We start from the raw sequence: 13,695 nt of genomic DNA, 5'->3' as shown, positions 1-13,695 counted from the left end.
CTGGGCCGTTTATGTAACTACTTGGAGACAAAGCAGGCACTTGTGATATTAGCTTTATGGAGTAGGGAATGTATGAGAAGCACCTTGACTTGGTTGATACGCTGCATTACATGTTTAGAATCATAAAGTTCATTGTAACTTTCCCTAGATATTCTTTCTCCTGGGATTGTTGTGTTGTGTCAACTCTTTATTGCCATTATTTGGCTTTGTCAAAGCAACATAGGTGCATCAAGACAGGTATTGTTTCAAAGAAACAGTGAAAGCACTACCTTGACATAGAACGTGAACGCTTAGTCTCAGGCACAATAACTGACACTGTATGTGTACTCGGCCCTTTGTATTTCTTACTAAACGCTGAGATTGAGTCTCCATGGGATGGTAAAAAGCAGGTATATTATATGAACTATTACGGATCATCCATTCACCATAATATAATACTCAGAGTGTTTCTCCTGTATATCGTGCTCATCGAAGCCCAAATCTTTAAAGACATGCTCTACGTAGCTGACGCTCTTGGCATCATGTTCTACGATATGCTCTATCCCCCTCCATGACCATCTTCTAATTGCCCCCTTCTGTAGCAGAAACTGCATAATGTCAAAGGATTTAGACGCCGCCAAACACAGCGGCGACCTCTGCTTCTCGAGCCAGGCGGATGTCGAAGAGTCCACATTCACGTCAGCCCCATATTGCACAAGAAGCCTCACGTAGTCAATATCCCGGGTCCTAACCGCACGCTGAAGTAGACCCTCCCGGTTTTCAGGATAAACATCATTCGGATCAAATCCACGTTCAAGGAGCATTTGGAAGATAACCAGCCTCGTCGCCCTGGGGCAATCATGTAGCGCAAACCATAGCGGCCCCTTGAATCTTTCCGATCCGTGCACACGGAAGCTCTCATGTCGTAAACACCACCGGACAATCTCCACCTCCCCAGACTTTATCGCCTCGCCGAGAGTGCCAGCAAATGCGATTTCATTTAAACGGAGTGATACCAAATATTCAAGCATATCCAGATTGCGCGCCCGAATCGCACTGCGCGTCGCCGCATTAAGTAACGCCTGGGCAGCCCACGACCTGCTCGAGTTCCTCACCGCTTCAAACCAAACCTCGAAGAAGGCTTTATTTGCGCAACGGGCCGCAAGAACAAACGGCCTCTGAGGGTTGGTAAACCAGTCAGAAAACGGCATGGGATAGCTGCGCGCATTAAGAGCTGCAAACAACTCCTTGCTCCCCATCTTTACGGCGATTTCGATCGGGAGTATGCCGAGGCGGAAACTGTCCTGGCATACAAAGTCGCGCCCGTTTGGAGTGCTGATCTGATCGAGCACGCGGTTGAGTTCGGTTATATCGTTGCGGATAATTGGGCAGACTGTTAGTGCTATGTGGAGATCTTTTTCGATGGGCTCCATTTCTCCTCTGTGTGTATATGCCAGCTTGATGTCGTAGACTTTCATGAATGATTCGAGACGTCTGGGACTGAAGAGATTGTGTGGTTTGTGGCGGGACCAGGTGATGGCATCAATAAGTTTATTAATCAGGTCGTCTTTTTCCTGCTCTGTTAGGTTGTATATAGAGGGAATTTGCAGGGCTTCATGGACAAAGGTTGAAAAGACACAGGGGTGTTGGTGGTGCTGGTCGATTCTCTGTCTAAGGAAGTGGTATTTGTAGGGGAACTGCAGCCAGTGGTCGTAGATGAAATCGCTGTCCGCGATGCGAGGACTCTCCAGTATCAGTGGGAGGATTTCACTCGCGAATATAGCTATCGCTGACATTAGTCGGCATGCTCTGGAGGATGATTATTGATACGCACGATCTACTAGTCTCGATCTCACTATGTCCTGGACGGGGAAGACATCGACCATCTCCTGCAGTATGAGGCGTAGGATCTCCAACGGAACGCGCATTTTGCCTTTCGCTCTTTCGAGGTGTCATCTAAGAAGAGAGGAGGAAGGTTGATATCGAGAATGGATTCCCGGTGGCCCAACATTATGACGCGCTAGTGTGAGTCACGAGGGCGAGAAGGATCTATCGATGTAACCCGGGCAAAACAGACATCAAACTAGAGCATGCTGAATAGTCCCTTGGATTGGATTCGGAACGACATGGAGGTCAGGACCGCGAGGATGATGATCATTGCCAAATGCCAAGAGATGTTGTCAACAGGAGCTCCCAGAGCAAGAAGGAGTCTGCAGAGTACGCAGAGGGGGACATCGCCTCACGGCCCCGCCAGCTGGTTCGGTGCGGGCCGTCACGAAAGTACATACTATGCTCTATTGCCCTTGGTTTGGATAGCATCAACTACAACTCCTCTCTGGCAAGTCTTTCGGGCGGAGAATGGCCCTGTGCATAACAAGATAAGTAGGATTCACGATCTTTGCTGACCTTTCCAAGGAAACAGCTTCCGCAGTACCACTCTGAGTAGATATCATGTGGTCGATAATGGACATAATTCCACTGCCTTTAGCAATCGAGGTGGTTGTTACTCTCTGTTGCTTCAGTCTACCATGCACTCAGAGAGAGATACTCCATAAGACAGTCATTAATTCTTCTTGTGATTTTCCCTGATGCCAAACGGATGGTTGAGGAGGCGGAACGCCACATCCTCTATTCCACCTCAGACGAACCAGCAGTGTTTCGAAGATCGATAGCAGAGGACTGCACGATGTTGGCTGTTGCGTTACGCTCGAGTCTGTCATATACTTTCAGGTCCGAGGTGCTCTCGACTGACGGACTCATAGGCGGCTATAATAACCAAAGTTGCCATTACAGCCTTATCGCTTGAAGACATTAACAAAGTTCACTGGACCGCAAGTGCCGCATTTGTACTCAGTCTGACGACTGGAGGTCTGTCGGTCTTTTACGCATGCCTGGTCCAGCAAAATATGAATAAGCTTTTCAGCACCAACGACGTCAAAGACTTTTTCAGCAAGGCCGGTGTCCCTCAAAAACTCCGTATTCTGGAGCAAGAGATAAACGGTCTGAGCTCCGACATGGAGTCGTGGGCGCCGGGGCCAGGAACCGACGACTTCCGCCGTAGGATCGAAGAAGTGGAAGATATGATATCGTCCATTCGCCGGGGTGGGAAAGAAGGTTTATGGAAATCTGCGTCGCTTCCATCCATCCTCATGGTAGCAGCACCCAATAGCCTGTTGAAGCTCGCACTTGGGTCCCTCATCACTGGTCTTGGTGTCTATTTTGGGTGCTTGGCTTTCCAAGATATAGAAACCCAAAAGCCTCGATCGTATCACCGTGCGGTGTTCATTGTCTATATTCTAGCCGCATGCCTGGGGCTATCGATGTATTACGTCCCGTTAATCATGAAACACTCGGAGCTATCGTCACTGCTTTCCCCCTTCCGTCGCTGGACCTGGTATGGAGCGAACGCAAGGAAAGCAGAAGCGGTAGTAACCCGTATCCAAGAAATAACAGACCGTGCTCGGGAGGTACGAGATTTGAATCGGGATATAGCCAACCAACGGCAGCCGGGTGACAACAGAGAAATCGATCAAAATCTTCAGCCTGACGGAAACGCTGACGATGTAGGTAATCATATCCCTCACCCAGAGGGAGTCGGCCAACAACCAGACCTTTTTGTGAGAACACCGGTGGTGCGCACACCTGAAGTCATAGTATAGGACTATCGGGGGGCATCTCACTCAAGTCTATCAAGACAAGGGACCCACAATGAATCGGCCCTCTATCTGCGAGCTTGGTCTGGCATACGCAGAAAGTACAGAAATTCGATTGGCGAGTGGACTGGCAGGAAAAAAAAAAAAAAAAGTATATAGCAGGTTGCTCTTTGTTTAATTTCTCGTGTTTATCCAAAATATATACCTAGTGATATATATCTCTACCACACCAATCATACTGACGAAAGGCCTACACTAACAGCCTCCCACCATTAGACTCCACAATTGATCCAGTAACAAACTGGTCCTTCATAATATATATGTAAGCCTCAGCCAGATCCTCTGGCCTAGCCACCGTCCCCGTGGTCGACTTCTGACGGAAGCTGTCGAGCACACTATCCAACATCTCCGCGGGCACAGTCCCAAAGATCTCAGTATGCACCGCACCCGGCGAGACAATATTCACCCGGAGCGGCTTCAAATCCACAGCCAGTCCTCGCATAAGACCCTCCACCGCTCCTCCCCACATCGCCATCAGCGACCATCCAGGGTTAGGTTTCTGCGTGTTCGATCCACCGGTAAACGTGAACGAGTTTTCGGGCGATAGGTCCATATACTTCGGCAAGAGCTTCGCCAGGAGTAACGGCGCCACGGCACGGACAAGCCCCCCACGGTTAATATCGGCGAGAGAGAGCTCATCAAGGGATGGCAATTTAAGCGCATCACCTGCGGTCCATGCGATATGGTTGATCTTTGCCTTTCCAGACTGGGTTGCTGCCTCAAGTAGCTCGGTGAGGTTCTGTTCTAGAGCTTCGCTGTTTGACAGATCGCAGGCCCTCGTCGTGACTGGGTTCCGCTGCAGGAGATCAGGGTATGTAGATTGGAGTTTGGCAGCGGCGTTGTCGAGTTTAGTCTGGTTTGAGCTGGAGAGTACCACTTGTGCCCCGTGTTCGATGGCGGCCTCTGCGATGCTGAAGCCGATGCCTGATGTGCCTCCGAGCACGAGCACGCGCTTTCCTTGGAGCTTCCCGAGGTATTTGAGGTTCTGGAGCGACATTGTATTGGTAAAGTAGCTGGTAAGATGATAGAGGGAAATAATATACAACCAGGAGAAGACAGGCGGACAATGGCAATTTATTCAATGGTCGGACTTTGGAGAGCGTTTAACTCCGTTACTGGCTGACTGGAAACAACACACCTAAACTCCGCCATAGAAACTTCTCGTATAAGTGGATCAGGGCTGATTATGCCTATATTCCACCACAGGCTCGTGTTGGTACTCGAATGAGTCTTTTGTGGTTGGCCGTATAGTACTGTAATAGCAACTAAAGGCTGCGTGAGATAACACTTAGAGAAGCCGCTACCAGTTTGTATAGTAATTACCCGGCCAAGGTAGTTGTATGGACAACAGTGTGAATCCAAAATACTTATACGGACTGCGCACTTTTGGGAGTTCAATCTGCCTGGCATTGTCGCCGCCGCCATCTACCGACAAATTCGATACCCCCAGATACTCCTTTTTGAAAATTGCAGGATCATCAGTTAGTATTGAACACAGACATACAAAGGTGGCCTGCACTTTGCTGTCTTAAAATCCCCATATCCGCGAACCTCAGTACTATAGTATCTATTCAGGGAGTCACGCACATTGAATACTAGTTCGGCATCAAGTCAGCTTCACCAAGCCGGAGGTAGTCCAGATCCATTGACAAGCATGCATCTTAGGTCATCCCGAGTGTCACTGAGCTTGCAAAGAATAATATCCCGCGCCGCTGAACAAAACCTGCCGGTTTCCATCTTTCAGTCTTCCATATTTCCCCCACAACGGCAGTACGAGTGTATCTAGTCAGGGATGACGCCAACCAGCTGAGCTCCCCGCACATTGGGAAATCGGCAGGGCCTGAGACTTAGTAATGCGCGCCGTGGTGGAATGGGCCTTCTCACAGCCAGCCTTTTGGCCCAGAGCATTTTTTAAATGTAGCTGTCGCGGCTTGCAGAGGCAATGTAACCGCTATACCATGTGCCGACAAAAGGCGAATGCTGATTTTGCGACTATACTAAAAAGGGAACACCCTCGAGGGTGCTCCCGTTTGGGAAAGGGCTAATACTGGCTAATACTACCCCGGTTGGGTCGTCTGGCACCTAAGTACTAAGTAGTGCCGAGACCCTGAACGTCAAGGGAAAGGGAAAAATATGTCTGAAGTGGAGAAAAATAGAACGCTTCGGAGGCTTTCTGGGCGATGATTTGCGGTTGATGCCTTGATCTCCTTTTGAGCGTTGCTGACTTTGGTGTCCGTCAGCGAATAAGGTCCAGTCGCCCTGCACAGTGATGTGAGTACCTAGAGGTAGGCCAATAAAATTGGAGGGATTGAGACTGGCAGAAGAACAGCCATCGAAGGCTTTCCGGTTGTTTTCCGGACCTCCACTCGCTTTATTCTTGCGCCAACAAGTCAAGGCTGGGTCATCTGCCTATAGCAGGCTGCCGGCCATGGCGAGCTAGCCCTAGCACTGCACTGTTTTGCGCATTGTGGAGTCTTAAACCCAAATATCTGATTATCAGAGAATGTCTGACCCTAACATAGATATTTAAGCTGCACCCAACCTTTAGCTATCAACCATGCTTGCCCAAACACAAAGCACCAAAGTCCAAAACCAACCCAGACATACCTCAACTCGATGGCCATCTCCATTGAAGCCACTGTGAGCATTGTCGCTGTAGTTCTCGCCACGGTTCCGATATGCATATCCGGGGTCAAGTATTGGAGAGCTAGACATGGCCGCAATCCAAGTGAGCCTGCCAAACCCTTCACCACCGAAGATATTCACGACACTAGTATTTGTGAAGACCAGTCAGAGAACCATATACTACCTTTCTATCACTCCGCGGATCGGCTTTTATCCGGAAACCAAGGCACGCCGGAGTGTTGCAAACGCTCCAAAGGCAAGATACATGTTTCTACGGCGCACGAGGTAAACCTTCCAAAATTGAATCATGGTCACAGTAACCAGCTGACATAGTGACTCCATATGGGGCAGAGACAACCCGCCTGAGTACGGCCACAACAATTTCGCGAGCGAGCGTTCATCATATAGTTCATGCTCGAGACGAAACTTTTTGATCGAGTCACGTTGGGACATAGCGGTGGAGTTTCAGGCATAAAACATTGATTTATGGAATTGGGACACCTGGCTGTGTATTGTTGAATAGAGTCTGCAGAGATCAATATACAGGTTGTTGGTTGACATGTCTAGATATAGATCCGGGTTGGTGGTGGGGCGGCATGAAGTCACTCTCCGCGTTCTCGACCGCTGCCCGTCCACACCCGCATTCTCCATTCTCCATTCTCCAGCTCCATTCCTCATTCTCTATTTTCGAATTTCGACCCTGCTCTCGCCCTTCTCACTCACCACTTTGCCCAAACTGCGCATTGAATAATGCCGGCCCCTTTCCCGCACCCACCCTCACAATGGTAGATGCCCCTCCTCGTCCCGCCACCCACCCCGTGGGGAGCGGCAACACAAGCGATCGGCCATACCCGACAGCCGGCCGCGACCCGGAGCCGTCATTGCACAGCATCACCCCCAGCAGCCGCGGCCGCAGCCCACGCTCGTCGTCGAGCGACACCTCCGACAGCGACCTCGACCGCGAGAACTACATCGGGCTACACCAGATCGAGACTCAGCGCAACGATGATTCGACGCCCTCGATTTCGTCCGGCGAGTACCGCATTAACACGCGGCGGACGGTGTCGCGGACGAGTCAGAGCAGCCGGCCGCCACGCGAGGGGGTGCTTGGGCGTATCCAGCGGTTCTGGACGAGGAATGTGGTTTTGACGGTGGCGCAGAAGAAGAATCGGGATTATTTTGGTGCGTTTCCTTGATGATTGATTTTGTTTGTTTGAGTTCTGTTCAATGGTTTGGTCGGATGGCATTCAGGGAATGGAAAGAAGGAAGAATTAGCTGGAGAACACGGCTGACTGATGAATTGTTAGCTCTCGAACGGACGTTCCTCGCGTATATCCGCACGTCGGTCATCCTGGCCATGCAAGGTGTTCTCATCGCGCAGCTCTTCCGACTGCAGTCCCCTCACTCCAGTGAAGGTCTTGGATTCCATCGAGTCGGCGTTCCGTTGTCGGTGACTTGCCATTGCGCGGCGTTGGTGACAGCAGTGCTAGGAGCGCATCGGTTTTGGAAGCAGCAGAGCGCGATCGCGCTGGGGACAATATACTCGGGTGGTTGGGAAATGAACTGCATTGGGTTTTTGACGACAGCGGTGAGTTTCATCAATTAGACCGTTAAATTGTTATCATGATCTCAGCTAATCGGTGTAGATCACGGTAGTTACTTTCATTCTGTCGGTGTTTATCACGGTGACGATATCTTGACAGGTGGTGTTTGCGGAGACGGGGAACGGTGTCAAGCAGGCGACGAAGACACGGGCGCCAAAACGGGGCGCCATCTATATATACTGTTTTCTACTGTACAGACTAGCAGAATAAGCAAATTGTCAGGCGGGGGCTGTTCCACCGCGTCGAGCTCTCCTTTTGGTCTGTTGCGTATTGCGAAATGCCAAGACTTATGGCGTGATTGAGGCCGCAAGGCAGCCATCCGTCCAGTATACATGAGCTTCATGAGGAGGACGGAATACTCTGGATACTACCGACTCAGAATAAGTACAGCAGGGTCTGCGTTGTATATCGAACAGCTGTGGGTACATCTGATCCACGGTGCATTACAACTGCCCTGTCCCCATTCCCCACCCCAGGGTCAACTCCATCAAGTCCCGCTCGGTTGTCGGATCCAACCTCACCTCAGGGGCTTTCACGTGCCATCTCACTGACGACATAAGAATGGCAAAACAATAGCAGAAATATTCTGTATACGAAGTAATTCACGGTGTTGTTTATTGTCACACCGTCGCTGTAGCAGAGATATTGAGGTTACACCGGGAACCCGGATAGACCAGGAAATGAATAGATCCATTTCCTGGCGGATCAGGACCACTCGTTTGTTCGACGTTTCAGATTCCCAGGCAAACATGTTCCTGTTGCAGCTGACAATTTGCCCAGCCAGCACCAGCCCCTAACGCCACTTCGTCAGGCCCATTCAGATGGCGCCCTCCGCATTTCTGAATCGCTGGCTCGAATCAGACCCACTGCTCAGCCTGATATCTTCCCCTCACCATTCACAACGAGTTCAACGACCGAGCTGACGACCCTCCGGCAGTCCGAGGATCACGCCCAAATGTGACACAGGCTCACAGGCCCGGCCTTGGCCATGGCCATCTCGTATGGACCGTGCAAGGTGGATACTTCACTGCCTCCATCTTGTCCAACGGGAATGGGATCGACACGATGACCAGCAGGAGTAGATAAGCTGTAAATCCCCGTCCCCCCGGAGCTCGTCTTTTTCTTCTCCACTCCTGTCTTTACGCGGGGGGAGACACCATGCGAATTTTCTTTCTCTCCTCGCTCGCTGCCCTTGCGGTGCCGGGCCTGTGTGCACTGTCAGTCCATGAAAGCGACTCCCCGCATGTTCTACAGCTTGGGCTGAGGCGGAACCGTCACGATGATCCGGTGGGCAGGGATCGCAAGCGGTGGAAGAGGCAGACGGTTGATGTTGGACTTTACGGAGATTCGGTTTGTTGTCCTTACCTGCGTTTTTATATTCTATTCTAATACTTTATAGATGGGCGGCGATATCTACTCGACGAATCTCACGTTAGGATCTCCCCCGCAGCGCGTTGAGGTTTCCGTCGACACGGGGAGCAGCGATCTTTGGGTGGTTTACTCCGATAATGGTATCTGTGACATTGAAGGTGCTAGCTGTGATTCATTCGGAACGTATGATCCTAGCGATTCGAAAAACGCCAATACCCTGCCCGACCGGTTTTCCATCGAGTACGGCGATTCGTCATGGGCTGAGGGGTTCTATGCCGTGGACTCCTTGGTCATTGAAGATGCGGAGGTCCCGGAGGCACAGTTCGCTGTTGCAATGGCGTCCGGCATTGATAGTAAGTTGCATACCGTAACAAGTATAGAGCATCTGCTAATCCGATCAGAGGGCATCCTAGGCATCGGCTATCCCGCAAACGAAGTCGCGAGGACCATGTATCCAAACCTGCCGGAGCTCCTCGTGGAAAACAACATCACTGCCTCTAGCGCGTACAGTCTCTGGCTCAACCGCCTCGGGGAAGACGAAGGCAGCATCCTGTTCGGCGGAGTCAACACAGCCCACTACACCGGCTCCCTCCAAACCGTCCCCGTGGTCCCCTACAGCAACCAATACATCCACCTCTGGATCACTCTGACCGAGCTCTCCGCCTCCTCAGAAAAAGACTCCATCCACCACCCCTTCACATCCGACAGCCTCCCCCTCGCCGTCCTCCTCGACTCCGGCTCAACCTTAACTTACCTCCCCGCCCCGCTCGTCAAATCCATCTATTCCGCCCTAGACGTCCACTTCTACGAGGAGGCCCAAGTCGGCTACGTCCCCTGCAACAGCTACCTAACCCAGCGCGAGGATTACAACCTAACCTTCTCCTTCAGCGGCGCCAAAGTCTCCGTCCCGCTCTCCGAACTCGTCCTGCAGGACTCTCTACAGTATGAAGGCGACACCCTCCACATCAACGGCGAACAAAGCTGCACATTCGGAATCCTTCCGTCCGCGGACTTCTTCCCTATCCTAGGCGACACCTTCCTGCGCAGCGCATACGTCGTATTCGATCTAGATAACAACGAGGTCTCGCTCGCACAGGCCAAATATGACCCCGGCGAGGATAGGATTCTTGAAATCGGTGATGGGGACGATTCTGTCCCGCATGCGACGGCTGTCGATGGTCCTGTTACGACTGCGACTGTGACGACGGGTGGAGCGTCCTTGGTCCTGCCGACGGGGTTCACGAATTCGCCTATTTTTCCGAGTCGGACGGCTAGTGTTACGGCTTCTACGACGGCGACTGTGGATGCGACTGATGTGGATTCTGGTGGTGGTGATGATGAGAATGCACCTGGAAATGGGGCAATGGGCCGGGCTGTGAATTCGGTGTTGGGTGCGGGGGTTGTGGGGGTGGGTCTGTTCTTATCATTATAGTACGTAGTTTAATATAGATAGTTAGAATGCATTCTATAATTAATGAAAAAAATATGGAAGATTCTAAAACTCTTAACTCCGAATGCTCAACGCTAATCGTACGGGACCAACCTAAGCGGAGTTTTTAATTAACTCCATTCCAGTTAAAACCCAACCCAAGCAGGCGGCAACCCAAACCAGGGCGACATGACATTCGTCCCGTCGCGCGCCAAACTCGCCAAAATCGGATTAATCCAGACAGGCGTGCTCCAAAGCAAAAAGGCGCAGACCCAGATATACCCAATGCACCTCTCAGCCTTCTCCCCCACGGAAACCCCCAATACATCCACCACCAACCACTGAACCCCACTCTCAAGGAGAAACCCCAGAATCTGCAACGCGAAAAACACCAACCCACCCGTTTTATCCAGGGGGACGCCGAACCCAATATCCATAAGCGAATGCACAACCCCCGAGCCGATAAAGGCGATAACAACGCGATTCCAATGCGCCGGCCGACTCGTCGGTTTCAATCCCAGCATCGAGGAAAGGAATGTCGCGTTCGCTGTTAACGGACGGCGGAGAGTTTGATGCCATGCACCGCCCCAAAGTCTGCTCAGCGACCAAGCATCACGTAACGACCCTGCGATTGGTGGCCACGAGGCTGGACTGGAGCCGAGCAGGACGGCGAGGATTGAACCGGCTGTGTACCCGCCTACTATTGTGGCGCGCGTGACGAGGCCGAAGGAGAGGGTGAAGCGGGCTTGGAGGAGGATGGTATATAGACTGGAGCTGTGAGGGGCGAGGACGGACTTGGATTCGTCCAGGACGGAGAGTGCGGATGAAAGGTGGGGTTCGGTTGGATCGAGGGTTAGGAGGTGGATCATTGTGCCTGCGACGAGGAGTTTTGCTGTTGAGTGGAGGAGGAAGGTGGCTTTTGTCGGGATGTAGGAGGGGTTTGTCGAGGAAAAGTGCGGAAGGCGGGAGATTTGCCAGGGGGTGTTGATGCGGCGGTAGTTGTAGGGCAGGGTGACGGAAAAGAGGATTCTATCCCAGAGTGAAAAGCGTGCTTTAGATGCTGGGGCGTCCTTTTTGGAGCTCTTTGTTGTAGTGTACGCAAGCTGCGCTTCGTAAGAGGCGCGGGTGAGAACAAGCAGGTCGACTGCGTTCAGGACGTTAACCCAGCACATTGCGACTGTTGGACCCGAAGGACGGGTTCCTGCGAAGTGAGTTTGGATGTTGGTTTGGAGGAGATATGCGAGAAGTGCTGTAGTTGCTGCTGCCAGTGGCCGGAGGGGCGACTGAGGATCGGTGAAGGCCGCTGTCAGGCCGGTGATGGATTGGATGAGATTCCAGTTTATTACTGGCACTATCCATGGCGGCAATAGAGAGAGCGACATGATTTCAGGGGATTGCCGGGTTGGGTAGGTTGATGGAGGAGAGCGCGTTCCCCGCGACGTTGAGAGCTGAATGTTTGTTGAGTCGAGTCGAGCAAATGAACGGACCAAGCCTGCTTCCGGTGCTTTCATTGGCCAATTTCCGCAACCCATGAATGCCTAAATTTACATGCCGACGATAAAATGAAAATACCCAGGAACCAGCCTATATTTCATTGTAGCCATATGTCCAATCGCCATTTTTGTACTTGTCCATAAACTCCATCATCTGGGGATCATCCTCTAGTCGCCCCACTGGATGCCAGCCAGAGGGGAGCTCGGGGACCCTCCGGTCGCTCTTCGTACGATATATATTCTTCTGCATAGTGAACTCGGGTAGAAGCCTGACCGCATCACGGACAGGTTTGATAGGAAATGGCGAGGGTACCGCGGGATCCCCGTATAGTCCAAAGCTGACAAATTGGTCTACTTGGGCGTCCGACAGCTTGAAGACCTTGAAGCCGCAGTCTGGATGCAGGAAAACATCGAGGAACTGCAGATCTGTTAGCCACGGAACTAGATTCGTGGTTAGGGGACAGCGCACTTCTGTGTCGGACTCGCCGTGATCAAAGACAACGACGCCGCCAAATAGGTGGGTTTCTGCCCAGTAGGCTACGACATCCGCAACACCCATCGGATACAGGTCGTGGTCGAGATAGTCGTCGTGGTACAGATATGTTGGAATAGGATCGCCGATTATCTCATCGGTTACCTCTGGTAGGCCGTTTACTATGACAATCTTCCGCTCAGGCATGGGGCATTTGTACGGGCGCTCGTTTGTATGTTCGAATAGAAGCGCTGCAAGGGAGTGGATAACGAGAGCGGTGGTTTCAATCAGACGCAATTTAAACCTTTTTGTCCCGGGTCGGCTTTCTTGATATGCTTGGAGTACCTAAATGGCTTAGAGATATCGATGTTTGAATAGTCCTCGGGAAACGTACCTGTTCGTCAACTTCGAGCATCTCCAGGTGAAACTCGGACCTCCAGTTCTTCACCAGATCAAGTGCTTCCAGCCCTGGTTCAGTTTTATCTTTAATTTGAGGGTCGCAGTCATGTAACTTGTACTTAGCAGCCTCCTGTGTCGGAATGCCCTCTGCTATCTGGGCAAAGACGCACTCGGCCCGATGGGTGGAGAGGATGTGCTGCACGGTGTCGCAGAGGGTTTTGAGATGCTGCTCGGCCAACGTGACCAGCGCTGCTTTGAGGACATCGTTGCCTGCCATAATAGAAAAGAAGTCTCTTGTCGTCTATAGAATAAAATTGCGTTGGAAGCGACGGAGCGAAAGAGAGACAATCAAGCAGGGACTGAACGACGAGGAATCGAAGCGCTGGGCCAGAGGCGACCCTACCCCAATGCGGTTAGTCTACTGTTGTTAGCGCATTCCATTTTTAGTGCCCCCAACTATGAACCCAACCAAGAACATCAGCGCGTACTGATAGGGTCTGCGAGGAAGATGCCAGTCGACGTGGACGATCAGGTTGCTTTTTATGTACTGGGATTGCCCTACCTATTGACGCCGAGCCTGGGCAGTCCTCAGTCAGTTCTCGCCCTACCG

General features: G+C 51.6%; 8 protein-coding genes across 8 annotated transcripts; 3 read left to right on the top strand and 5 right to left on the bottom strand.

Annotated features, from left to right (window-relative positions):
• Nucleotides 1–330: 330 nt before the first annotated feature.
• ASPSYDRAFT_41738 (ankyrin repeat domain-containing protein) lies at nucleotides 331–2,131 on the bottom strand. Its single transcript, XM_040846333.1, has 2 exons — nucleotides 1,814–2,131; nucleotides 331–1,762 (listed from the first exon to the last, which is right to left on the bottom strand). The coding sequence occupies exons 1-2, from the start codon at nucleotides 1,905–1,907 to the stop codon at nucleotides 414–416; spliced, it is 1,443 nt and encodes a 480-aa protein (XP_040706847.1). The 5' UTR covers nucleotides 1,908–2,131; the 3' UTR covers nucleotides 331–413.
• A 478-nt stretch (nucleotides 2,132–2,609) lies between these two features.
• On the top strand, nucleotides 2,610–3,760 carry ASPSYDRAFT_679842 (uncharacterized protein). The gene is made up of 2 exons (XM_040850420.1): nucleotides 2,610–2,690; nucleotides 2,742–3,760. Exon 2 carries the CDS (start codon nucleotides 2,886–2,888, stop codon nucleotides 3,636–3,638), a length of 753 nt encoding a protein of 250 aa, XP_040706846.1. The 5' UTR covers nucleotides 2,610–2,690; nucleotides 2,742–2,885; the 3' UTR covers nucleotides 3,639–3,760.
• A 7-nt stretch (nucleotides 3,761–3,767) lies between these two features.
• Nucleotides 3,768–4,733, bottom strand: ASPSYDRAFT_41736 (uncharacterized protein). Its single transcript, XM_040846332.1, has one exon. The coding sequence runs from the start codon at nucleotides 4,687–4,689 to the stop codon at nucleotides 3,883–3,885; it is 807 nt and encodes a 268-aa protein (XP_040706845.1). The 5' UTR covers nucleotides 4,690–4,733; the 3' UTR covers nucleotides 3,768–3,882.
• A 1,349-nt stretch (nucleotides 4,734–6,082) lies between these two features.
• On the bottom strand, nucleotides 6,083–6,770 carry ASPSYDRAFT_28645 (uncharacterized protein; the record flags this gene model as incomplete). The annotated part of the gene is made up of 3 exons (XM_040844540.1): nucleotides 6,083–6,181; nucleotides 6,300–6,462; nucleotides 6,583–6,770. 3 exons carry the CDS (start codon nucleotides 6,768–6,770, stop codon nucleotides 6,083–6,085), a joined length of 450 nt encoding a protein of 149 aa, XP_040706844.1.
• Nucleotides 6,771–7,099: 329 nt separating this feature from the next.
• ASPSYDRAFT_144671 (DUF202 domain-containing protein) lies at nucleotides 7,100–7,923 on the top strand (the record flags this gene model as incomplete). The annotated part of the gene is made up of 2 exons (XM_040841453.1): nucleotides 7,100–7,499; nucleotides 7,625–7,923. 2 exons carry the CDS (start codon nucleotides 7,100–7,102, stop codon nucleotides 7,921–7,923), a joined length of 699 nt encoding a protein of 232 aa, XP_040706843.1.
• A 1,156-nt stretch (nucleotides 7,924–9,079) lies between these two features.
• Nucleotides 9,080–10,724, top strand: ASPSYDRAFT_28643 (pepsin-like aspartic protease; the record flags this gene model as incomplete). The annotated part of the gene is made up of 3 exons (XM_040844539.1): nucleotides 9,080–9,271; nucleotides 9,321–9,645; nucleotides 9,673–10,724. The coding sequence occupies 3 exons, from the start codon at nucleotides 9,080–9,082 to the stop codon at nucleotides 10,722–10,724; spliced, it is 1,569 nt and encodes a 522-aa protein (XP_040706842.1).
• Nucleotides 10,725–10,867: 143 nt separating this feature from the next.
• On the bottom strand, nucleotides 10,868–12,103 carry ASPSYDRAFT_55730 (wax synthase family protein; the record flags this gene model as incomplete). Its single annotated transcript, XM_040849082.1, has 1 exon — nucleotides 10,868–12,103. One exon carries the CDS (start codon nucleotides 12,101–12,103, stop codon nucleotides 10,868–10,870), a length of 1,236 nt encoding a protein of 411 aa, XP_040706841.1.
• Nucleotides 12,104–12,292: 189 nt separating this feature from the next.
• On the bottom strand, nucleotides 12,293–13,413 carry ASPSYDRAFT_41730 (uncharacterized protein). The gene is made up of 3 exons (XM_040846331.1): nucleotides 13,081–13,413; nucleotides 12,684–13,031; nucleotides 12,293–12,632 (listed from the first exon to the last, which is right to left on the bottom strand). Exons 1-3 carry the CDS (start codon nucleotides 13,360–13,362, stop codon nucleotides 12,306–12,308), a joined length of 957 nt encoding a protein of 318 aa, XP_040706840.1. The 5' UTR covers nucleotides 13,363–13,413; the 3' UTR covers nucleotides 12,293–12,305.
• Nucleotides 13,414–13,695: the final 282 nt, after the last annotated feature.

This window comes from Aspergillus sydowii (assembly GCF_001890705.1).
Source record: "Aspergillus sydowii CBS 593.65 unplaced genomic scaffold ASPSYscaffold_2, whole genome shotgun sequence".
NCBI classification, from domain to species: domain Eukaryota; kingdom Fungi; phylum Ascomycota; class Eurotiomycetes; order Eurotiales; family Aspergillaceae; genus Aspergillus; species Aspergillus sydowii.
Note: the sequence above shows the minus strand (reverse complement) of the source record. Positions and strands in the feature narration are given on the sequence as shown.

What these genes read in the sequence shown, in the direction of transcription:
- ASPSYDRAFT_41738 (XM_040846333.1), bottom strand. Translation starts at nt 1,907, where the DNA reads ATGCGCGTTCCGTTGGAGATCCTACGCCTCATACTGCAGGAGATGGTC. An exon ending in GAGATCGAGACTAGTAGATC is followed by an intron (nt 1,763 to 1,813) that starts GTGCGTATCAAT and finishes TGTCAGCGATAG; the next exon opens with CTATATTCGCGAGTGAAATC.
- ASPSYDRAFT_679842 (XM_040850420.1), top strand. Translation starts at nt 2,886, where the DNA reads ATGAATAAGCTTTTCAGCACCAACGACGTCAAAGACTTTTTCAGCAAG.
- ASPSYDRAFT_41736 (XM_040846332.1), bottom strand. Translation starts at nt 4,689, where the DNA reads ATGTCGCTCCAGAACCTCAAATACCTCGGGAAGCTCCAAGGAAAGCGC.
- ASPSYDRAFT_41730 (XM_040846331.1), bottom strand. Translation starts at nt 13,362, where the DNA reads ATGGCAGGCAACGATGTCCTCAAAGCAGCGCTGGTCACGTTGGCCGAG. An exon ending in TGCTCGAAGTTGACGAACAG is followed by an intron (nt 13,032 to 13,080) that starts GTACGTTTCCCG and finishes TAAGCCATTTAG; the next exon opens with GTACTCCAAGCATATCAAGA. An exon ending in ACGGCGAGTCCGACACAGAA is followed by an intron (nt 12,633 to 12,683) that starts GTGCGCTGTCCC and finishes ACAGATCTGCAG; the next exon opens with TTCCTCGATGTTTTCCTGCA.